The sequence below is a fragment of the Hyperolius riggenbachi genome, chromosome 4, assembly GCF_040937935.1.
Source record: "Hyperolius riggenbachi isolate aHypRig1 chromosome 4, aHypRig1.pri, whole genome shotgun sequence".
Lineage (NCBI taxonomy): Eukaryota > Metazoa > Chordata > Amphibia > Anura > Hyperoliidae > Hyperolius > Hyperolius riggenbachi.
Window position 1 is genome coordinate 229,105,289 of NC_090649.1, and position 25,302 is coordinate 229,130,590.

At 41.7% G+C, this 25,302-nt stretch overlaps 1 protein-coding gene across 4 annotated transcripts in view; it reads right to left on the reverse strand.

The window, feature by feature from the left end:
* KHDRBS2 (KH RNA binding domain containing, signal transduction associated 2) overlaps window positions 1-25,302 on the reverse strand; it is a 588,641-nt gene that overhangs the window by 325,644 nt on the left and 237,695 nt on the right. For 3 of the 4 annotated variants that reach the window (XR_011031439.1, XR_011031440.1, XM_068281437.1), the window contains exon 4: window positions 12,420-12,566. The exons of the other annotated variant lie outside the window; for it this stretch is intronic. Coding sequence is in view for 1 of the 3 variants with exons in the window: in XM_068281437.1 (XP_068137538.1) it covers window positions 12,420-12,566 (147 nt within the window). In the remaining 2 variants the exon portion in view is untranslated. The remainder of the gene's footprint in view (window positions 1-12,419; window positions 12,567-25,302) is intronic. 4 annotated transcript variants of the gene reach the window in all.

Consider the following 25,302-nt stretch of genomic DNA (forward strand, 5'->3'; position numbering starts at 1 on the left):
GGCATGCATAACCTGTATCCATTAAAACAGAGGCAGCCCATTCCTCTCTGGGTTGACAAAGCTTGACAAAGAAAATAAGATTAGATATACAGTATTACAGAGACTGTGCAACTAGAAAAGGCTGCAGTAAGACAGACCACAGTAGAACAGGTATAGGAACTTATAGGATAGAAGAAATAAGGCTGAAAATTTGTTACAGAGTCTCTTTAAACAATAGTGTGTGCCTCACTGCCCTGCTTTAACAAATGTATCTGTGTGTATCATGTATGAGCACACCAACCAATCTTAAACATGTATTGTGCTCACAGTGGATTCGCCTCCAAAAGTCTTAAGTGGATGAGACCAATATGGCAACTGCATCATAATAAAATGGGATTGGTGGGTGATTCATCACATTTTATGTTGCATATTGTTTTAATGCTGTAATAAAGCTGTGGCATTTGAACTCCAATTGAGCATCATGGCTTCATTTACAGTACATAGTAAGGTAGGCTCACATGGGCCCCACCCTGGCACAACTAGGCGAAAGGGGGTGGGAACAGGTGGGCCCAGAACTAGACTGACCAAGAATGATCGGGTAGCCAGGTGTGAAACAAAGGTGGAGTGTGCTGGCCAGTGGCCAGGAAACTATAAGACCATCTGAGCTGGAAGGATTCTTCCTTTTGGATTCAGATTCACAATCCTTTATACGGAGTATTGCCTATTGCTTCCTGTCACCAAACCTGTACCAACCCACCAAAACACTAACCCAAATAAGAAATGGACTGTTCAGCACTTTGGATAAATAGGTAAATGCAGCTCTTGTTTATTAACAATATTAAAATACTATCATCCTATTTACAACAATCCTATAAACAGATAGATCAAAGGTAAGAAATCCAGAGGTCACCAACCACAAGTAAGCATACAGTCTACAACTGGCCCCCAGCCGTGGACAGCTCAGGGACAACTACATGCACCCACATTATAAACAGCTACTGCAGATTAACCACCAAAGCAGAGGTATTTTCACCAAGGCAAACTGTCACCACACCATTAACGGACCTTAACTTTCCATGCTGTTATGACACATACACTTGAGAACTAGAAGAAACAGTACAAATGAAAGAAAAAACCTCAAACAAATAACTGTCTACCACCTAAAGGTAAATCCAGAAAAAAAGAACACAGAGGGTGGAAACTTCCAAGCTTCCCGCTGCTGTATGCACCATCCCCTATACATTCAGTAGCCTTGACTAACCCTCCACCCCACATGGAATCAGAAAGGGCTCCTACCTAAACATCCCCACCCATAGCAACCTACCTACACATTGACCCTTACCCTCCCTCACTTGCTCAGCAAGCTCTATCATCATGAGGGCTTTCCCAATGCCCTTCTTTCAAGCCAGACTTTCCAAGGTTTGTGAAAATTCCCCAAGAGCATTTACTAGGCTGTCATAAATGTGTATACGTTACGTTTTCAGAAATAGAATGGAAATCTGAAAAAGACTTTACCTGTAAAGTATAACAAAAGTTTGCTTTCTTAAAACCGAAAGAATTTGCGATAATTCAGGTTGGAGTGAGCTTGAGATGTCTCCCAGAGCATCACTGCTGAATATATGCAAATTAACCATTGTACCCTTAGAAGCTAAACACACCTCCAGAACCGCTGGAATGCAATGATGTGTCAGTTTGTTAATTTGTACAGAACCATAATAATCCAACATGCATACAGACTGTTTCGGATTGTTTGATCCTCATCAGTGCATGGCATGGATTAATTTGGCTCTATGCAGTAGGGCTTGTAACACCGAGAGGTACAGACTTACCAGCAAGCTCATGGTGACCCAGAACTCATTGGAGTGTGTAAGGGACTACAATGGTCCTAAAGTATACCTGTAAAGTATAAGTGACTCTTTCAGTCATCCAGTAAATGGCTTCATCCTGATTCTAAAACCTCTGCTTCCCTCTACAAAAGCAAGAAATTAGCTTGTCTACAACATAGAGAAAGAGGGCCCATCCATATACTATCAGATAATGTCCTGGTTGTGTGCGCATGTTTTGACATACATGCTGTTCCCAGACTTCTCAGCATTATCAGCAATATAACATTCAAATGTAATGTTATCAGCATTTCTGCTCTCTTTGCCATCACAACCTCCTGGGAGGCTTTCTTTACATGCCATAAAGCTGTCTGCTGCCTTTCCACTCATCCTGTCCATCTTAACTCTTCTAGTCCTGACAGCTTAATCTCTGCCTCTGCATTTATCTACCCTTATCTCTGTCATGCTTCCATACTCCATTATATCCACTATACCAGACCATTAAACACAGTGTGATCTTTCTGTAAGGTGCATAATCCCTTCCTCTGTGATCACAGCCTGTAATTGCAGTCCAATAAACAAATGAAAGTAAAAGCTGCTTTTATGATTATTTTAATTTCCTTATAAAGGGCTGACATGTAACATTTTAACGTATATTAAATTAGTTATGCAAATGGAAGCCTTGAGACAAACAATACAAAGATAAGAGAGAGGAAAAATGAGGCACCCTTTTGGTAATAGCGTGCACAGCAATAGCATGCACAGCAATATTATCAGTGTTTATGCAAGTAGCATAGACTGCATTGTGCACATGGCTCAAGTCGCATGATTTAGGCTGATATGCTTATTTAGTTTTAAACAATACCAATTGCCTGGCTGTCCTGTTGACACACTGCCTCTAATACATTTAGCCATTGACTCTGAACAAAAATGCAGATCAGATGTTTCTGACACAAATCTGACAAGATTAGCTGCATGCCCGTTTCTGGTGTAATTTATACAGTACTGCAGCCAGAATGATCAGCAGGACTGCCAGGCAACTGGTATTGTTTAAAAGGAAACACATGTGGCAGTATCCATATTCCTCTCCTTTCAGGTTCCCTTTAATGATCTTTTACATTTGTTGAAACAAAACAAAACAATTATCTCTTGAAACAAATATCCACAGCCAGATGCAAACATTCAGGTTTAGGTTCAATAAATATATACAAATCTAAAGAAATAAACAAGACATTTGTTTTCATTGTTCAGGTTTGCACTACCCAGATAATGTTAATTGCCAAAGGGATGCCATAATTATAGTGCAAATGCACGTTAGTAAGCACTGTCTGTGAATTAATTAGTTTGGGAATGTCTTCTTGCTATAAATGGAATTCAAATGTACAAAATCAAGTACAACATTACAAAGATGCTGCTGAGGTTAGCAACCTTTAGGGCCCTTTTCCACTAGCGGCGTTTGCGATGCTGAATCGCAAAAACGCAAACCGCTAGCGATTTTACAATCGCTACGGTTTGCTTTTTAACATGGGAATCGCGGTAGGTCATTTCCACTACCGCGATTCGTTTTTGCGGGGAACGCGAACGCGCGGCGGAGCGATAATTGCCGCGATTTTGCTATGCAGTGCATAGCATAGCAAAATCGCGGCCGCAAACGTCGGGGGAATCGCCGGTTTTGCGATTCAGCAATCGCTAGCGTTCAGCGTGAACGCTAGCGATTGCAGGTGGAAAAGGGCCCTAAATTTTCCTCCTCATATGCATTTTGCTCGTTTTTTTTTCTACAGTGTTTGCATTTCAGCTGTTTTGAGCTGATGGTGCCTTGATGATGGTATTTTCTTCCAATTGTGTGCTGCAGTGTGTTCTCTGTGAAGACATCTAGAGATATTCAACTGCTGTTCATGCTTGGTCCCTGGAGTTATTATGTGAAATACTTGTAAATCATGCAACAGAGCTATTCCATGTACTTGTTGTTTCCCCTTGCTTGCACTTGACCAAAATAATGGAGGGGAGAAACAATAAATTCTACAAGCACCAATTATTCACGCTAAAATGTCAGAACAAGGGTGATGCTCCTGCCCTGAATAAAACACTGAAGGGCAAGAAAGATTATTTTTCAGTGAGCCATTTTTGGAGTCTTGCCACTGGAGTAGTGAGTAATGTTCTCCACTTAGATTCAGGTTACATACATTTCTGCAGAATGCTAAAGAGAATCGGTACAACACTAGCAAATAACTGCTTTGTGCCAATAAGGCACACAACTGGGTCTGTCTTTCTAATTCATGAAATACAATTACATTGCTTTGTAACTGTACAGTGTTTCATTTATTTATATACACCATATCAAAGTGTATGGCTAAAGTGTGGTGGAAGTATGTTTACATTTAAATGCTAGTTGCCAGTTTTTTTTAGGCTAGGTTCACAGTGGGATGTTGCACAAAAGTCGTACATTACTGCCGCGTTAACGTTGCATACAGTAAATACAGTGAAGCATACAGGCAATAAAAAGTATGCTTCCCTGTATCTGTTAACATGTGTGTTTAGAGGTTAAGCACTGCAGAAGTATGGTAGCATAATGCAACATGTTAAACAGCAATGCTTACATTGCACTGTGAATGGTGCATAGACTTATCATTGCAGCGCAGTAAGCAGTATTATAATACTTTAGAACGCACGACCATAATGTTCCACTGTGAATCTAGCCTCAATATTCAGTTTAAATTTTACATGGCAGTCTTTTTTATTAAGTCAATGTTTTAGGGGATTTAAGACAGTTTTCAGTTGTCCTGCAAATGAATCTAAGTTCTCAAAAGTTAATAAAAAATAGTTCCACATTCTGTAGCAGACAACATAAGCTTCTCTGTACTCATCACATGAGCTCCCCCTTCTTCCTGCGTGATAGTGGGGAGCCAGCTTCCGATACTGAGCTTGTCTGCTTTCATTCTGAAGGTAATGTATATACCACCAAGAATATCACAGAGGATCACGGCTATATTTCACCCTGCAGGAAAATACAATATGACTCTTTTGCTGGGTACTAAAAAAGATAGTGATGTTGCTATTTTTGAAGGTGAAAAAAATATGACTTAAAGACAGACTGAAGCCAGTTTAAAAATGGCTTTTTACCCTTTATGTATGTAAGGCATGTTTGCCCCTGTTAAAACGCCACTATCCTGTGGCAGAATGAGGGGTGTTTGCCCCCCAAATCTCCTAGGGCACACTGCGGGGAGTGCTTCTGTGAGAGGCAGAGCTTTTGGCTGTAGCTTTGTTTCTACACGCATCTATCAGCACTGATCTCAGCCTCTCCCCGCCCCTCTCAGTCTTCCTTCACTGAGAGGGGCGGGAAGAGGCGGAGATCCACGGCTGATTGACGCGCATGGAGGCAGAGCTGCAGCCGAAAGCTCTGCCTCCATGAGCAGCAGAATCCACGACCAAGAAAGTCATGGATTTTGCACAGGGGATTTGGGGGGTAAAGACCCCACGTTCTGCCGCGGGATAGCAGCGTTTTAACAGGGGCAAACACGCCTCACATAAATAAAAGGTAAAAAGCCGTTTTTAAACTGGCTTCAGTGTTTCTTTAAACTCACTAAGATACTGTCATTTTCCAGAAAGATCTTGATGAATTAACAAGATGGGCAGTAAAATGTCAGATTCAGTTTGATAAATGCAAGGTTATGCACTTACATATCAGTAATAGCATTGCATTCTATCTATTTAATGCATATGTTAAATAGAGTGTAAGGAAAAAAGGCGTGGGGGAAGCCAAAATAACAAAATATCGTTTATAACAATGATTCTTATTGTTTCTCCATCTTTATCTCATTAGAATAATAAATATGTTAAAAAAAACGGTATGAAAAAGGGACCAAAATTTAAAAATATCATATATCACAATGTTTTTTTTTAATGATTTGTACATGTTTATCTCTATTAGACTATGGTAAAATAACAGCATTAAAAGGATGCGGGGTGAAGCTGAAATAAATGTAAACAATAAATACCATTGTATATTACGTGCCAAATTAACATGAAAAAATATTTGCATCGGTAATGACATTAGTAAAACACTAGTAAATATTACCAGTATTCTACTACAGCTAAACCTAACCTTACTCTCACTCAGAACCCTCCCCCCTCCAATGCCTTACACTAAGACCACCCTTCCTGACCCCTAACCCTAAACCCCCCTTCCTGACAGTAATTTTACCAATATTCTACCATCAGCCTATTTTATCCCTTTCTCACGCTAACCTGCCCTGTATCTATGCCTAACACTATCCTACCTCCTACCTGTGCCAAACACTAACTTTAATGTCAAAGTGGGTATCCTAAAATATTTTGCTGTTGTTACAGTTCCTCTTTAACAGTAAAAATGCAATCCTTTTTTTAGCATTTACAACATACATGATAGTGTTAGGCTTGGTTCGCACTTAACTCTGTACATTTCCAATTTAGTTCTGTCCTGTTGTGAGAATCTGCTCAGCTGCCTGTGCAGACAGGCAGCGTTTTGACCACTGTTCAGGTCTGCATTCTGCAGGTCTCTTTAAGAGAGACTTTTTGTCAGTATTGCAGCTTGCTGCTGAGGAATTTGCATACATTCGTTATGCAAATCCCCTACCTGCCTCTTGTGATGACTGGCAGTATAAAGGTTGGGATTACCCACAGTCCTTTGCTGGTCATTCCTTCAGGGTTTGTAGTAAACACTCCTAGAGAGTGTCAGCCATGCTACTTCTTGTTGAAGTTATCTTAGAGTAATTCTGGGGACTGCACTAGGCAGTTTCTTTAGTGCCGTCAGGATTGCTTATCTGTTTGTTTAGAGTAACTGTTAGCCCCAAAAATGAAATTTAAATCTCTATTGCAATGTTTTATTTACTTTTTAAGTGAGCCAAAAAGGCAATGCAGAAGTTAAAAATCAAGAGAGAGAGCGGGAGCACTTCCAGCGCCGCCACCGCAGAGCAGCCGCCGCCGTTTTCACGCTCTCTCTCCGTGTCAGAGCGGTCAGCTGTTTGGGGTGAGAATATATCAGCACCTGGTCCTGGGGGGGAGAGGGGGGTAAGGCAGACATAGGCATGCTCTGCATGCTCAGCAGTATCTGATATGCGGCTTTGCGTCCGGAGCTTGGGGAAAAAGGCTACATAGTAAAAAAATTAGATTGATTTTTAACTTCTGCATTGCCTTTTTGGCTCACTTAAAAAGTAAATAAAACATTGCAATAGAGATTTAAATTTCATTTTTGGGGCTAACAGTTACTCTTTTGTCTGTTGTGACTGTCCTGTCCCAGCGGTGGTCGATAGGAAGTCGTTCTGTGTGTCTGGGTGCTAACCGGAACAGCGGTTGTTACTGGTAGCCCCTTCTGTTCTGTCTCCTTGGATCACGCTAGCCACTTTCCGCTAGTGCTGTGGATCCTTCTGTTCTGCCTCCCTGGATCGCACTCGCCTTGAGCTAGTGCTGTGGATCCTTCTGTTCTGTCTACCAGGATCGCACTCGCCTTGCGCTAGTGCTGTGGATCCTTCTGTTCTGTCTACCTGGATCGCACTCGCCTTGAGCTAGTGCTGTGAATCCTTCTAATCTGTGTTTCTGCTTGGATCACACTTGCTCTGACGGAAGAGCGGTGGATCCTTTCTGCCTAGTTCCTGTTTCACGTTTGTCTGTCTTGTCTGATACAAACGCTTGCTGTAGGCTCGGTGAGGTAACCGTTAAGCAAGCGCTCGCGTTCTCTGTTTCATGTTTGTCTGTCTTTGGTTAGTTAGGCGTGCTTGTCTCTGTTGTGCGTAACACGCAGAGACCGCACACGAACGCATGCACTGTTGCGAATGAGTGCGGTGTTCGCGTTCAGCTAGCGTTTGTTATTTTCCTTATCTTTCTCTTTGTATGATTTGCTGTGCCTTTGCTACCCTTGTGCTCTGTCCTGCTCAGTCTTGTTTCGCTATTGGCAATCGCCATTCTTGCGATTGCATTTCCTACTTTGTTTCCGCCGTTGTGTGTTCGCTGTTGCTGGGTGGCGACTAGTTTGGTGGGCACACATTGGTTCTGTCCCTTTGCTCTGTTCTCTGTGGGCTATCCAGCCCTGCCTGATTGTACCTTGTCCTGGATCTGTACAATTCCCATTTGGCATCTGTGGCTGTGCAGCGGCTGTGTTCGCCTGCACTCCACAGCGCCATCTGCCGGTGGGAATTGCTCTCTGCGGGTGCATAGCACCTAGCCTGGGTGTTCTCAATTATACGCTTGTGGAGGAAATCCGCCGCGTCAGCGCACGTCTGGTGCGCTGACCACGGAGACGATTCCACAATCGTTACACCTGTCCTGTGAGTTTTGCATCAGTTTTCTATCAGTTTTACCTGACATGATTGGAACTGTGTACCTTTTATGTGTGAACACACCCATAGAAAACTGATACAAGGACAGGACTGGACTGGACTGGAAATATATATGTATATAGTAAAATTGGAGCCGTTCACTGTTCCCTGTTTTGCAATGAGCAGAGAACAGACAAAATTATTTTATAGCTGTCCTGAACGATGAGATGGAGGAAGATTGTGAAGATGTGGAGTCCGTTTGGGCAAATATTCATGGTGGAAATAAAGGTTGCCATTTGCTTATTGGGGTATGCTACAGGCCACCACATATTCATGAAGCTGCAGAACTGCAATTACTACAGCAGATTGAAAAAGCTGCAAGTAAAAATGAGGTCATAGTTATGGGTGACTTTAACTTTCCAGACATTGACTGGAGTATTGAGGCTACCCATTCTGGTAAAAGCGGCAGATTTCTGGCAACACTACAGGACAGTTACCTGACTCAAATGGTAACGGAACCAACTAGGGGAAAATGCGTTACTGGATCTGATACTTTCTAATAGACCAGATAATGTATCAAATGTGCAGGTTCAAGAACATTTGGGAAATAGTGATCAAAACATGATAACATTTGATCTGGTGACTGATAGGCCGCGGGGCAGCGGAACCACTAAAATTATGAATTTTAAGAAAAGCAAAGTTCAATCAACTCAGGCAGACACTAAGTTTGGTGAACTGGGATAATGTACTACAAGGGGAGGACACTGAAGGGCAAGGGCAAGCTTTTAAACTTATTCTCAATCAATATTGTAGTATGTATATCCCATATGGAAACAAAATGTCTAGAAATAAAAAAAGGCCTCTATGGATGAATAGAACGGTTAGCGATAAAATTAAGGGGGAAAAGAATACCTATAAGCTCCTATGGCAGGAGGGGACTGAGGCTGCTTTAAGCAATTATAAGGACTGCAATAAAAGTTGTAAAAAAGAAATTAGGCTGACAAAGTTTGAAGCTGAAAATCAAATCGCTAGGGATATCAAATCTAACCCAAAGAAGTTTTACAAGTACATCAACTCTAAAAAAAGAAAGGTTGACTGTATTGGACTCCTAAAGGATGAGGGTGGGAACTCAATGGTGGATGACCAAGGTAAGGCAGAGTTATTAATTGCTTTCTTTGCTTCTGTCTTCACAAGGGAAACATCACTGTTGCAAATTACAGATGCAGAATGGTCTCAATCTTCTAACTGTAATATTAAATACTTAACGCAGGAAGAAGTGAAGGCAAGACCAAATAAATTAAAAATAGACAAGGCACGTGGCCTGGATGGCATGCATCCTGGGGTCCTAAGGGAATTAAGTTCAGTTATAGATAAACCCCTTTATCTTATCTTTTGTGACTCTCTTTCAACTGGCAGAGTCCCAGTGGATTGGCGTACAGCCCACGTTTTCTCATTATTTAAGAAGGGCAAAAAATCAGATCCAGGAAATTATAGACCTGTAAGCTTAACATCAGTTGTATGAAAACTATTTGAGGGGCTACTAAGAGATACTATACATGACTTCATAGTAGAAAATAATCTTATTTCTCAGCATCAACATGGGTTTACTAAAGACAGGTCCTGTTTGACTAACATGCTCAGCTTTTATGAGGTAGTGAACGCTAATGTGGATATTGGGAATGCTGTAGATGTGCTATACTTGGACTTTGCAAAGGCCTTCGACACTGTTCCACACAAAAGTCTGGTGCAAAAGTTGAGGATGCAAGGACTGGGGAAGAGTCTGTGTGCATGGATATGGAACTAGCTAATGGACAGAAAACAAAAAGTTGTGGTCAATGGATCATACTCAAAATGGGTGACTGTTAGCAGTGGGGTCCCACAGGGGTCTGTACTGGGTCCAGTGCTCTTCAATGTATTTATTAATGACCCAGTAGATTCAGTAGTAAGCAATGTTGCTATTTTTGCAGATGATACAAAATTGTGCAGAATCATCAACTCTCAGGAAGATAGGGACATATTGCAACAGGATCTGGATAGGATGGCTATATGGGCACATAAATGGCAGATGAAATGCAATGTTGAAAAATGTAAAGTCATGCATTTTGGTCGTACCAATGGTCTAGCACCATACAAAATAAATGGGATACAGTTGGGGACATCAAACTTGGAGAAGGACTTAGGAGTACTCATCGACAACAAGTTAAATAAACGTACTCAATGCCAAGCCGCTGCAGCTAAAGCAAACAAAATTTTGGGATGCATTAAAAGGGAAAAGGGAAAAACTTGAGATGCTAGCATAATATTGCCCCCGTTTAACTCTCTAGTAAGGCCACATCTGGAATATGGAATTCAGTTCTGGGCACCACATTACAGGAAAGATATTGCAGTTATAGAGCAGGTGCAGAGACGAGCAACAAAATTGATAAGTGGGATGGAAGGTCTCACTTACCAAGAAAGGTTAGATAAACTGGGTTTATTTAGTCTAGGGAAAAGACACCTTAGAGGGGATCTAATTAACATGTATAAATACATCAGAGGGCAACATAAAAGCTTGACGGATGAGCTTTTTGTCCCTAGGCCTTCTCAATGGACTAGAGGACATGATCTGCACATGGAGGAAAAACGTTTTAGCCATTTATTTAGGAAAGGGTTCTTTACAGTAAGAGTGATTAAGATGTGGAATGCATTGCCACAGGAAGTAGTTATGGCAAGTTCTATACCTGTATTTAAAGGGGGCTTAGATGCTTTCCTTGCGTTGAAAGACATCCATGGCTACAATTACTAGGTAATGCCCAATGTTGATCCAGGGATTTTATCTGATTGCCATCTGGAGTCGGGAAAGAATTTTTTCCCTTTTGGGGCTAATTGGACCATGCCTTGTAAGGGTTTTTCGCCTTCCTCTGGATCAACAGGGATATGTGAGGGAGCAGGCTGGTGTTGTACTTTGTTCTTTGGTTGATCTCGATGGACGTTTGTCTTTTTTCTACCCAAGTAACTATGTAACTATGTCTGTTCTTAGCTCAAGTGGAAACACAGCCTGAACCAAGCTATATAAAACTCATACAGAACTGATGCAAAACTGACAGGACTGGACTGGAAATGTACAGACCTGCATTATGTGTGAACCAAGCCATAGAAAATCCATACAAAACTCTTGCCAACTGTCAAAAACTGACAGGACTGGACTGGACACCTTTTATGTAAGCTCAGTCATCCCTTTGACATGTTTCATCAAAAGTGTGACGTCAGCCGCGTCATACGCGGAAGGAGCAGCCCGACACTCTGCCGAGTGTCGCCCGGGCTGCGGCCTGTCAGCCATTCCGGAGCGGGGAGAAGGAGAGGAGCCAGGACGCCGGCGTGGGACCTCCCGACCAGCACTGGGCTGGAGAAAGCCCCTGGTGAGTACAACTTTCTTTTTTTGGGTGAGCTCGGAGTCCCTTTAAGGCTGTATATAATCTTTTAGAATAAAGAATAAATGCTTAGTTTCATACCAATTAGACCAACAGCGTTTTTTTTTAAAGCTACATACCAGTGACAGCTATGTTGTTGAATTGTGTTTATTAACCAATTCCTGCCATGGGCTGAAGAAAAAAACAAAATGTGCACATGTGCACTTATATATGTCTTTTGACTAAAGGTGACAAAAAAAGACATTTTTAAGTGTCCATATTGCAGGAAGTGGTTAAATGTCTTTTAAAACCCTACATGTCCACAAAGTCCACATTGAGGTGCAAATACATTTGAGATGATTGAGAATGATTCCAATTAATATGATGCAGATTTATGCTAGTTATTATGAAATCTAAAATGTAAATGAAGTTATAAAATCTTGTAGTGAAAGAATTTGTCTGGTCCATTTTTAGACTGCAAAGATTTGCAGGAACATTTTCATAATACTGCATCAATTTGGAATTATTTGCATATCTCAAGTAAAAAGTTGGCACTGAGACGGAACTTTGTACTAAACACCTTTAGACATCTGTGGCACAGAAACATGGGGGGGAAAAAAACATCTGTAGATATCTGCAGCAGGTGGAAGTAACTTCATGCTAAAACATCTTTAGACGTCCATGGCGTATGGATGCGGAGACACAGAAATGCCTATAGTCCGTCTGCAGTAGTCCAAGGGTTAAGTGTCTCCGCTTTAGGAGAATTTGTTCATGTGTCCTACAGCCCAATTCTTCATGTAATCCCTTCTTGAATTGTTGACATGATTAAGTACACAATCAAAATACAACAGTGTCTTTCACACAGTGCCCTCATACATAAAATACGATGATGTGATAAATATTGTGAATCATTGACCTGACAAATAGCTGGCACTTACCGGAACAAGGAATTTTTTAATCTCTTCCAAAGCATGACTCATGCGTGAATAAGCTTCTCCCGGCGGACCAAACACTTCAATTAATACATGTAGTTCATCGCTCAAGTGTGCATATTTTGCCTCTCCACTCTTCCGTAATTCTTCTTCCTTAAAGATGGCATGTATACAAATGAGTTTTCCTGGTCTAAACTAGTTTTCAGCCCAAAGACACACTTACATATCACCTATAAATAGAACAGTCTGAACAGTGAATGCTCTTCAGTGGGATATCTACCTTGCACAGACTCTGCAGGGGGTATATTTTAGACTTAAGAGGAAGAGGAATATAGAATGTGCGACTGCTGAATCAGTTTTAAAAATGCTAATTATATGGCTATTCAAATCCCCTGACTATATTTTCTTAAGGTGGCCATATGCTATACAATCTTGATTGTATAATCTTACCACATCTATATGGTATAAGGGTCAACAGATTGTGAATGCTTTGAACAAGTTGTTTAATCCCTTCAGTACCATCGGTCTCTGCCCCCTTAAGGACCATAGACCGTTGGTACCAGAAACCAGTGCATACAAGTGAATTGCCACTCTCAATTGCCGCTACTGCCATTCATGCAGCACGCTCGTCACCTCAGCCCATCCACTCTGCCATCTCTATGATGGCAGACTTCTTTGAGCCAATCAGGAGCTGATTTAATTGGCGGAAGAAAGAGCGGCGAGAGCGAGTGGCGTGGTGAGTGAAATCTACACCCTGGCAGGAATAACAGCCTCTAAACAGGGCATAGTTTTCAATCACTGCCGTCTGAAAGTGGTTATGTAAGCTCTCATGCTATAAAGAAGTGGTAAGATTGTACAATCAAGATTGCATCATGTGTGGACTGCTTTGAAAAGCACCAACCCAGAATGAGTATGCAGATCAGGTGCTTTGACTCCACTCTGACTCTGCTGGAGCATACCTGTTACAGCTGTATGAAGCACAAGCCAAATGAATGTTACAGCCACCTAGCTGGCATTGTTTCAAAAGAAATAGAGACAGCAACCTCCATATTTCTCCCACTTTAGATTATTTTATCATTTATGTGCCGTACAATAAATAATATAAATAAATACAATAAATAATATGGATATAAATAAAATAAATAATATGGAGTTACATTAAACATGACATAACAAATACAAGAAAGGGCCCAATCAAGCCGGTACTCTGAGTTCCAAGTCTCTATTCAATTAACTTTTCTCCTGTCCTTTCTCACAAGAGATGTTTTCAAAACTGATCAATAAAACATCTTTTTGGTCCCAGCAAGCAAAAAATATTCAAAATAAGTTTGATGTTACTTCTTTTCTTACTTTTTAGTACTTTTTGAATTGCCAGCTGCTAAAAAGTTGTTTTGTAGCTAAGATGAAGATGTATGAGAGAAAACTCAGGAGTAAAGTTAACTGAATAAACTAGATATTTTAACACATGGGGCCATATGCAATTCATTTTTTCTCCTGAGTTTTCTCCTAGGATATATTTTTTCATCTTCAATTTAAAATAACTTTTTAACACTTTGCAATGGAAAAAGTACCAAAAAGTAGGTGAAAGAGTACTATCAAAAGTATTTTAAGCATTTGTTTTCTTGCTAGTGGTTAAAAAAGAATTTTATTTTCAAGTTGTGAAAATTTCACCTTGGAGAAAACTCAGGTGAAAAAATGAATATTCAGCTGTTTTTTTTACTCCTGAGTTATCTCCTAGGAGATCATTCTCATATTCTCTTTAAAGGGGTTCTTTCGCGAATAAGAAAAAAAATAAAAAGTGGTTTATGCATAAAATATTAAACATCCTTCTTAAATAGTGTAAAAAGTTTTTTTTTTTTAAATGAATGGTTTCATCAATACAACATGTAATGTAAACAGTGACGGATGATGGACTGGGAGGCTAATCCATTTGTTAGGGGTGTTTTTTTTACTTTCTTTTCACAACCATAACTCCTGCCTAAGTAGTTTTCAGTGGTATAGCCCACTTCTAGCAGGAATCCCATTTTAGCACTAACAGCTGAGCTCCGCTGAGCTGCTCAATTTGTGTTTTCATTGTTGCTAGGCAACCAGAGGCCGGTGCAGAGACTCGTTTGTGAAAAGAGTCATAAGCTGCTTGGAGAATCAGTCCCATCTACACCATATGATTCTTTGTCAGATTCGATTCAATTTGATTCGAATAATTGATTTAATTCAATCTGACATGTCCGATTCATGATTTGATTCAATTCGATTCAAATTGAATCGAATCATGAATTGGACATGTCAAATTGAATTGAATCAAATAAATGAATCGAATCAAGTTGAATGGAATCTGACAAAGAAGCATATGGTGTAGATGGTACTGATTCTCACAGCAGCTTATGACTCTTTCACAAATGAGTCCCTGCACCGGCCTCTGGTTGCCTAGCAACAATGTAAACACATATTGAGCAGCTCAGCGGAGGTCAGCTGTTTGGGCTATAATGGAGATTCCTGCTAGAAGTGGGTTAAACCACTGAAAACTACTTAGGCAGGAGTTATGATTGTGAAAAGAAAGAAAAAAAACACCCTTAACAAATGAATTAGCCTCCCAGTCTGTCATCCGTCACTATTTACATTACTTGTTGTATTGATGAAACCATTCATTTTTTAAAAAAAAAACTTTTTACACTATTTTAGAATGATGTTTAATAGTTTATGCATAAACAACTTTTTTTTTTCCTCATTCGTGAAAGAACCCCTTTAAAATAACTTTAAAGCATATTACAATTGAAAAAGTACCTAATAGTTGGTGAAAACATATTATAAAAATTATTTTGTGTTTCAAAGATTTTATAGAATTTTTCAGTTTTTAACGTAATACAACAAGGCTTCTGATAAAGCCAAATAACATAATATCAATTAACATCATTTGACTTGAGATAATAACACCATGACATAATAAACAATGTATAGTCGAAGACAATTAGGGTGAAGCAAGTCTGGGAGTGCTTAAAGTTGTGCCCTAGATGACTATACCCAACTATATAGGGCATGCTTATGAATTAGTGGGGATGGAATAGTACTTTCTTGGTTGCTGGTGGTTTAAAATGCATTTTATGAAAAGGGCCCATACATATGTAATTAACTTTTATTCCTGAGTTACTCCTAGGAGATAATTTTTTATCTTCTCTTTAAAACCACTTTTTAGCACTTTTCAGTATTGTAAAATAATTCTGAGCATTTTCATCACTGCTAGTGGCTTAAAGAGACACTGAAGCGAAAAAAAGAATGATATAATGAATTGGTTGTGTAGTACGGATAATTACTAGAAGATTAGTAGCAAAAAAAATATTCTCATATTTTTATTTTGTTATATAGGGCTTAATTCACAAAGCGGTGCTAACTGTTAGCACGCCTGTGAAAACCCCCTTAGCACGTCTAAACAAGCTTTTCGCACATAAAACTTTACGCACGCAAAACTTTATGCGCGTAAAACTTTACGCGCGTACTGCACAGAGCGCAGGGCGCTCCGCCCGAAGTGCCCATTAAAGCCTATGGGACTTAGCGCGAGTAAAACTTTGCGCGCGCAAAATTAGCGCGCGATCTGATTGAGAAATCCGGTGCTAACCTACTTAGCACCCTGGTTAGCACGTCTAAAGACTTTAGACGTGCTAAGTAGGTTAGCACCGCTTTGTGAATCAAGCCCATAGTGTTTTTCATAACATTGCATCATTCTCTAATATGTGCAGCTTACACAACACTCAGCATTCTGAATGTTCTTACAGAGCAGACTGTGAACTATTGACCTGTCCTCTGGCAGAAAAAAAGAAAATCCTTTACTGAAAGCTCAGATAACAACCTTCAGAAATCAACTTTGAAAGTCGTAGAGCTCAATGGCTTTTTTGCATAGATAACAACTGGAGTCTCTTAACTCTTCCTGTACTGAAAACAGCATTATCCTGGATACACACGGTGCGTTCCCACACTCGTTGCCCCGCTCGATTCCCGGCTGCTCGATTATTTCCTAGCATTTCCGATTACGTTTCGATGATTGTTAGGTCGATTCTCATGTGACGTATGCCAAATTGACCTAACGATCCATAAAAACGCGAATCGGACATGTCGGAAATAATCAAGCGGCCGGGAATCGACGGGAATTGAGTGGGGCATCGAGTGCAGGAACCAAAGTGTGTACCCAGCGTTAGACTTGTGTCTCTGCTCCTAATGTTTTAGTTCTGAGCTGTATTACACATACAAATCATTATATCATAATTTTTTTTTCCGCTTCAGTTTCTCTTTAAGAGGCATTTTATTGATAAGGTGTTAAAATGTCACCTAGGAAAAAACATTGGAGAAAATGTTAATTGCATAGGAGCTGAATATTATTCCCTATTTAATTAGCTGTTCTCATGAGTTGTTTCTTTCTCATCAAATAATTCTCTATCATACAAAGTCAGATGTAAACTTTTTCAAGTGTCACCTGAATCTGTCTGTTTTTCTGAAACGGTTCAGAAATTAATTTTAGACACTAGGACAACAACTCCAACTAACAACCAATATATGCAGCATACAGTTAGTTGCAAATAAGTTGCATTTGCATTTGACAGTCCAGCAGGGAGTGGCAGAGAGAGAGTGCAAGAGAAAAAGAGAGAAAAAACATATTTGTTTGTGTCCTATAAAAATGATCTGTGAAATGTATTTGACTTTAGGTTGTATCATCTTTAATGAGGTTCAGTATTATGTTGAGGTTACTGTTATAATTTAAGTATTATATGATTGAAGTCTTAGGCCTCAGTTACCTGAACTGAGTTTAGTTAAAAGACTTGATGTGCAGAGTCTCCCTTCAAACAGCATTTTTAGAAACACTGGAACATGGGTGTTTGTGCTTTACACAGAACCACCCAAGGTTAAAGAGTTTATCTACCTGATGTACAGACAGATAGGCAGTCTTATTCTGTAAACATCAGTTATGTTTCAGAACAAGATGACCGGTGCCTGGAACATGGGACTTTCCAGGCCATGCGCAGTAACAACTGTGTGTGTCATGATACCACAAGGGTCTGAGCCAGTTGTAGGCTTGGAGGTATGGCTCAGATGATCTCACATTTAACTCTTTAGTGACCAGTATTAAAGCAGGTGACAGGCTGTGGAGAGTCACTCTTTCTGCCTCCTGTGACTGCTGGCTTCAACCCTTTACTTTTATTTATAATATGTCTTGTCATCTTATCTAACTGTATGCTGTATATAGGACTAAGAGCAACGTAGCCTAGATGTAACGTAGGATAGACATAAGAGAAAACCTGGTTTCCATGCAAGGGAGCCAAGAGCTGCAACGCAAAGGACTTACTACAGAACAATCTGCTTTGCTAAGATGTAACCACATGTACTGTATATCTGTTTACTGAATAAACTCCTAAACTTTGAGGATGCCTAAGAAGTTCTATCTCCTATGCTGTTGCTGTGATGAGAGTCAAGTTATCTCACTTCCTGTGATTTGCAGCTCTAATGAGTTGCTGGTGCCGGAACAAAGGTGTAGTGTTGTTGCCAATAGCAACCAACGTATAGTTTCTTACAGTTACTGTGCCTTTGTGAGATTGTATCACTATAATTCAGGTTTAGTACTGTATTTACTCTCCTTCTGTTCGAGCTACTTTAATCAATACTTCCAGGGTAGACCACTTCCATCAAGCCTTGGTCTTGTCTGTCAGCTGATAGCTGGGAGCATCAGTCTGAAGTTCCTTTCAGCTGCCTGATATCCATTCATGCCTTTTCCTTTGCCTATTTGTTGTGTGTAAGTATTAGTCTTGTCACTAACTGTCCCTTAGAGAAGCTCACAATCTAATCCCTACCCTAGTCATATGTCCATTGTAGTCTAGGGTAAATTTGGGGGAAGCCAATTTACTAATCTGTATATTTTTGGAATGTGGGAGGAAACTGGAGTGCCCAGAGGAAACCTACGCAAACACATGGAGAACATCCAAACTCCATGCAGATAGTGCTCTGGCTGGGATTCAAACCGCGACTCAATGCAGCAAGGTGAGATTCCCCCTTCTGCCACCATGCTGCCCAATGTGTGCGTGTGTGTGTTACTCATCTACTATGCTGTCGGCCATCCTTACTCCTACTCTCACAAAACGTCAGTGGCAGAGTGAAGTAGTTGGAAGGGAGGATAGTGAGTTCCATCATCATTAGCTGGCCATATATGTCATTAGCTTGTCACGTGTTCTCCTGAACCAACTGAGTTAATTCAGTTTCATCTCATGATTATAAACTTATCCTACAGTTGTCCCTATCTGTAACATATTTTTTTTCGGTAGCTTTAACTTTTAAAATTGTTTACTTTAATGCTATAAAAGCCATATTATTTCCTCAGTGAGTAATTAATCCTTTGATCAATACATCAGACAGATCTGATCAACACATCAGACATGTAGACAGCACTGTGATTTAAGGTACTCTGAAAGACAGTCTGTCTAAATTAATTATCTGCACATAATGCTGCTGTACATAGAATTTTTTTTGTGCCATACTGAATTACATTTTCAAGTTGTAAGGAACACTTGTTGTCAGTGCCATGCTGAAATGAATGTACTGATTCTGTAGATAAATCTTATTTTAATTGATTACAAAAACATACACATTAAAAAGAACCGTAGGGCAAGACAGTCCACTGTTTCGGACTCCTGCCCATCTTCATGTTGCCCGGGCAATATGAAGATGGGCAGGAGTCCGAAACAGTGGACTGTCTTGCCCTACGATTCTTTTTAATGAGTATGTTTTTGTAATCAATAAAAACAAGATTTATCTACAGAAGCGGTGCGGATTTCTACTTGCTGAACTACATTGAAGTCCCTGTGGTATCCGGGGAGGTTTCCTGCACGCTTCACCACCTAGTTACTGTTATTGGTGGATGGCCAGAAAGTGCGACTCGACCGATTCAGAAATGAATGTACTGTGCATACTTCTCAATACCATATTGCAGAAAAAAACAAGGATGGCTTAGAAAGCGTTCGCTAAATTGTTTGGTAAACTGCATACTGAAATCAGAAATTTGCAGAAAAACACATTACCAAAACATTTTGAGCCAATCAGAAGACTCAGAAACATTGGACCTATCAGCAAATGCAGAATTTTACCCTAGAAATCGGATTACCATGGAAATTTTTGCTGATAGGAAATGTGGATTTCACATAATTGCGTACATCTGCAAAAAATAGCGGGTTCCCCAAATTAAATGTTTTTAATTTGTACAATGAACTAACTTTATTGACAAAAAAAAATATCTGCAGAAATCAGAAAGACACTTATCTGAAAGCGGAAATTCATCTAAAATTGACATTTCTGACCATTGACAAAAAAAAAAATTTCTGCAGAAATCAGAAAGACACTTATCTGAAAGCGGAAATTCATCTAAAATTGACATTTCTGACCATTATTATTATTATTATTTATTCTATTTATAAAACCCCAACATATTATGCAGTGCTGGACAATAAATACATACAATGATACAGGGATGACAGACATAACAAAGTTATACAACATAGAACAAAGTTATACAAACGGTACAAAATACATGATCATGCGATATGGGCTGGTGGTTAGGTGGGCCCACTAATACAAGTAAAGGCTGTCATAGGAAAGGAGCAAACAATCCTGTATGCTGACTTCAGAATAATATTTGCTGATTTTCAGAATAATAATGCTGACTTCAGATTAATATTTGACTTCAGAGAACACTCTTACAGAGACATTAACACAAAGCGACTTGGAGGAGGGGCCACAGTTGAAGCAGACAAAAGGGGAAAACTGCTTCCGAGATTTCACAATACAAGTTAATAGACAGAATTAATTTCTACTTTGACAGTAGCTGGAAAAACACACGCTTGACAACTTAATTAGGGGAATTTCTGTAGCTGTTGTTGTTGCAGGTATCATGGCTTCTGATCAGATACCAGAATGGGGGGTGACATAGTCAGGTGCTAATGCGAAAAATATGGAAATGAGAATCAGCCAAACACAAGGAAGTAGTGACTGCTCTCCATACAAACCCCAAACCTTATACCCTCCCTAATGATCTTCTCACCACTATCCAAACTCACTATCTCCTCTTTCATCTCCAAATCTTGTCCCACTCATGACCCCTCAACCCCATTCTCTCTCACCTTATTACTCCCCTATGCTCTACAATCTCACCTGCCTTAACCTCCCTCGTCAACCTTTCTCTCACTAATGGCCAGTGTTGCTCGGATACCTCATTATCCTATTCGAGTTTGGTCGAATTCGGATAGTAAACTATCCGAATTCACTCGAAGTTCAATATCCGATGTAATCGAATATCCGATTCGACCTCGGATATCCGACGTCACTATCCGAGTCTGTATTCGAGTAAAATATTCGAGCTGGCCTCAAATAGCTTGTAAAACTTGTATTGGAGGTCAATGATGCATGAAACCACCTTTTTTATGAAGAAAAACATCAAGTGATTATGTGGTGATGTAGTAGTTATAAAAAAGGTCTCAAAAAAAGTAAATTAACTTCATGAAAAGTGTTTGCATGAGAAGGTGTGTCCAAAATGCTTGTTGGAAGTCTTCATTTATGTCGTCTTCATCTTCTTCTTCTATATCTTCTTCTTCTTATTCTATATCTTCTTCTTATTCTATATCTTCTTCTTTTTCTTCTTCATCTTCTTCTATATCTTCTTCTTCTATATCTTCTTCTTCTATATCTTCTTCTTCTTCTATATCTTCTTCTTCTTCTTCTTCTTCTTCTTCTATATCTTCTTCTTCTTCTTCATCTTCTTCTATATCTTCTTTTTCTATATCTTCTTCATCTTCTTCTATATCTTCTTCTTCTCCATCTTCTTCTATATTTTCTTCTTCTATATCTTCTTCTTCTATATCTTCTTCATCTTCTATATCTTCTTATTCTATATCTTCTTCTTCTATATCTTCTTCATCTTCTTCTATATCTTCTTCTTCTATATCTTCTTCTTCTTCATCTTCTTCTTCTTCCTCTTCTTCTCTATCATTATATTATGTGTCTTGGTTTTCCTTTCTTTTGTAATATTTTTTTTTACTTCATTTGTGGAAATATTTTATTTTAATAACACCATAGTTATATTTGTGTTGATGGCATAATAGGTAGGTAGTGGCACATTGCAAGCCACAGCGCCTTTTTCTGTGTACCCTGGCGGTGGTAAAACACAGACATCAGCAGAAGGAGGAAGTAGTTGCAGGCTTGCAGCTATTTGTAGTGTGTGGTAATAGTCAGTCGGTACTCGGTAGGAGAGTGGGTGGGCAGGTGGCAGTAGAAAATAGTTCTTCTTCTGTTCTCTCTGGCAGTGGTAGCAGCACACAGACAGCAGAAGCTCAATGCAGCTACAGGAGGAGGAGTAATGTGTGTCAGGCAGTGTGATGTGACTGACATAATAGGCGCTGGTACTTAGCGGCGGTACCAGGGCCGTAAATGAACATCATGAGGTTCCAGACAGCGGTCGCGAAGCCCACATTGTGTCCAATACACAATTGGTGGAAGAATGTGTCAGCACACCGCTTTTCCTTTAAATCAAGCTCTTTTAATGGGCCATACGTCACAAAAGGTACAAAACCGACAATTGTTTCGGGGGCCTCACAGGGTCCCCCTTCTTCAAGGCGTAGTTACCACCAACTACGCCTTGAAGAAGGGGGACCCTGTGAGGCCCCCGAAACAATTGTCGGTTTTGTACCTTTTGTGACGTATGGCTCATTAAAAGAGCTTGATTTAAAGGAAAAGCGGTGTGCTGACACATTCTTCCATAGATATACTTGAGACATTGCCTATGTCCCAGTGTCAAGCACCCGACAATAACCTTGATGGTGTGCCCTTCAGAACCCTTTTTCTACAATACACAATTGGGACAGCACAGTTTTCAACCCGGACACCTCTAAAATAATTACAATTTTTTTTTTCAAATTAATGCAGCTATTGTTGAGCGTAATAGCTGGTGGCGCTTTGGCAGCAGCACATTGTAATGTGTTCCCTGGCAGTGGAAAGGAGACACAGACAGCAGGAGGAAATATAACAGCAGGCAGCGTGAGGAGGATAAGTGTGTGTGGAAGACTGGCATTTGGCAGCAGGCAGGAGGGCAGGCAGCGAGACATAGTAGGCCCTGGTTCCTAGCGGTGGTTTCAGGGCCGTAAATGAACAGCATGAGGTTCCAGACAGCGGTCGTGAAGCCCACATTGTGTCCAATACACAATTGGGACAGCACAGTTTTCAACCCGGACACCTCTAAAATAATTACATTTTTTTTTTCAAATTAATGCAGCTATTGTTGAGCGTAATAGCTGGTGGCGCTTGGGCAGCAGCACCTTGTAATGTGTTCCCTGGCAGTGGAGAGGAGACACAGACAGCAGGAGGAAATATAACAGCAGGCAGCGTGAGGAGGATAAGTGTGTGTGGCAGACTGGCATTTGGCAGCAGGCAGGAGGGCAGGCAGCAAGACATAGTAGGCCCTGGTTCCTAGCGGTGGTTTCAGGGCCGTAAATGAACAGCAAGAGGTTCCAGACAGCGGTCGTGAAGCCCACATTGTGTCCAATACACAATTAGGACAGCACAGTTTTCAACCCGGACACCTCTAAAATAATTACAATTTTTTTTTTCAAATTAATGCAGCTATTGTTGAGCGTAATAGCTGGTGGCGCTTGGGCAGCAGCACCTTGTAATGTGTTCCCTGGCAGTGGAGAGGAGACACAGACAGCAGGAGGAAATATAACAGCAGGCAGCGTGAGGAGGATAAGTGTGTGTGGCAGACTGGCATTTGGCAGCAGGCAGGAGGGCAGGCAGCGAGACATAGTAGGCCCTGGTTCCTAGTTGTGGTTCCAGGGCCATAAATGAACAGCATGACGTTCCAGACAGCGGTCGTGAAGCCCACATTGTGTCCAATACACAATTGGGACAGCACAGTTTTCAACCCGGACACCTCTAAAATAATTACAATTTTTTTTTTCAAATTAATGCAGCTATTGCTGAGCGTAATAGCTGGTGGCGCTTTGGCAGCAGCACCTTGTAATGTGCTCCCTGGCAGTGGAGAGGAGACACAGACAGCAGGAGGAAATATAACAGCAGGCAGCGTGAGGAGGATAAGTGTGTGTGGCAGACTGGCATTTGGCAGCAGGCAGGAGGGCAGACAGCGAGACATAGTAGGCCCTGGTTCCTAGCGGTGGTTCCAGGGCTGTAAATGAACAGCATGCGGTTCCAGACAGCGGTCGTAAAGCCCACATTGTGTCCAATACACAATTGGGACAGCACAGTTTTCAACCCGGACACCTCTAAAATAATTACAATTTTTTTTTTCAAATTAATGCAGCTATTGTTGAGCGTAATAGCTGGTGGCGCTTGGGCAGCAGCACCTTGTAATGTGTTCCCTGGCAGTGGAGACACAGACATCAGGATGAAATATAACAGCAGCAGCAGCAGGTGTATGTGGGTGTGCCAGTCGTCACTTCATGTACCCCTCTCGCCGACAACAGGGGCCATGAATTCGCCTTCCACCCAAGCCTGGTTCATTTTGAGAAACGTCAGTCTGTCCACAGACTTGTGAGACAGACGAGATCGCTTCTCAGTGACGACTCCACTGGCTGCACTGAAGCAACGCTCTGACAGTACACTGGAAGGGGGGCAGGAGAGCACTTCCAGGGCGTACTGCGCAAGCTCGCTCCAGATCGGCAGGTGCTTGACCCAATACTCCATGGGATCAACAGGGGCCACGCTGTCAAGCCCGCTGGCAGGAACTGGCTGAGCTTCCCCTTCAGACGTGGGTCCAGCATCATGCAGATCCAGATGTCCTCCCTCTGCTTCATCTGGATCACCCTTGGGTCCTTGCGCAGGCACCTCAGCATGTGCGCTGCCATTGGGAACAGTCTGGCCACGTCTGTTGGCACATCATCGGCAGCCCCAGAGCCGACATTGCTGTCCTCCTCTGCCTCCTCCACCTCATCCTCTCTCCACCCCTGCACCAGTCCAGCTGCGCTCTGCTGCTCCCCCTCATCAGCAGCAAGGTCAGGGACCTCCACCAACTCCGAGCCCTCCTTATCAGAGGTGGCCTGTGAAGCTGCCTGCAGCTCCTGCTGGTCCAAGGCTGCCGCTCCCTCTTCCACCAGTGCATACAGGGCCCTGTCCAGCACACACACCAAGGGGACCCACTCGCACACCATTGCATGGTCCCTGCTCACCATGTTGGTGGCCTGCAGGAAGGGTGCCAGGACTGAGCACACCTGCTGCATGTGCCCCCAGTCCTCCGTGGAGATGATGGACGGAAGGTTGGTGGCAGCACGCCCAGTTTCAGTGAGGGAGGTAACTGTTGCTTGTGCAACGTACTGGCTGACAGCCTGCCTCTGTTCAACCAGATGCTCCAACATCGCCAGGGTGGAGTTCCAGCGAGTTGGAACATCGAGCATGAGCGGTGCTGTGGCAGGTGCAGCTCCTTCAGCACCTCTTCCAGGCTCGCCACGGCTGCAGGCGAGTGCCGGAAGTGACGCACAACCTTCCTTGCCACCTCAAGGAGTCGGTCCATCCCCTGGTAGGTCAGCAGGAACTTTTGGACTTCCAGGTTCAGGAAGTGCGCCAGGCAGGGGATGTGGGTCAGGTCTCCCCTGCTGATGGCAGCAACCAGGTTTGCCCCATTGTCGGACACCACCTCTTCGACTCTGAGGCCTCTGGGGGTCAGCCAATTCCTCTCCTGCTCTCGGAGTTTGGCCAGGACGTGGTTCGCCGTCAGTTTGGTCTTCCCCAGGCTGACCAATTCCAGCAGCGCTTGGCAGTGGTGGGGCTTCACGCTGCTGCGGAGGCGGGGGGTTTGGGCTGGTGTGGCGGAGGATGGAAGCGGATCAGAGGAACCTGCTGCTGTTCCGCTGACCCTACATGG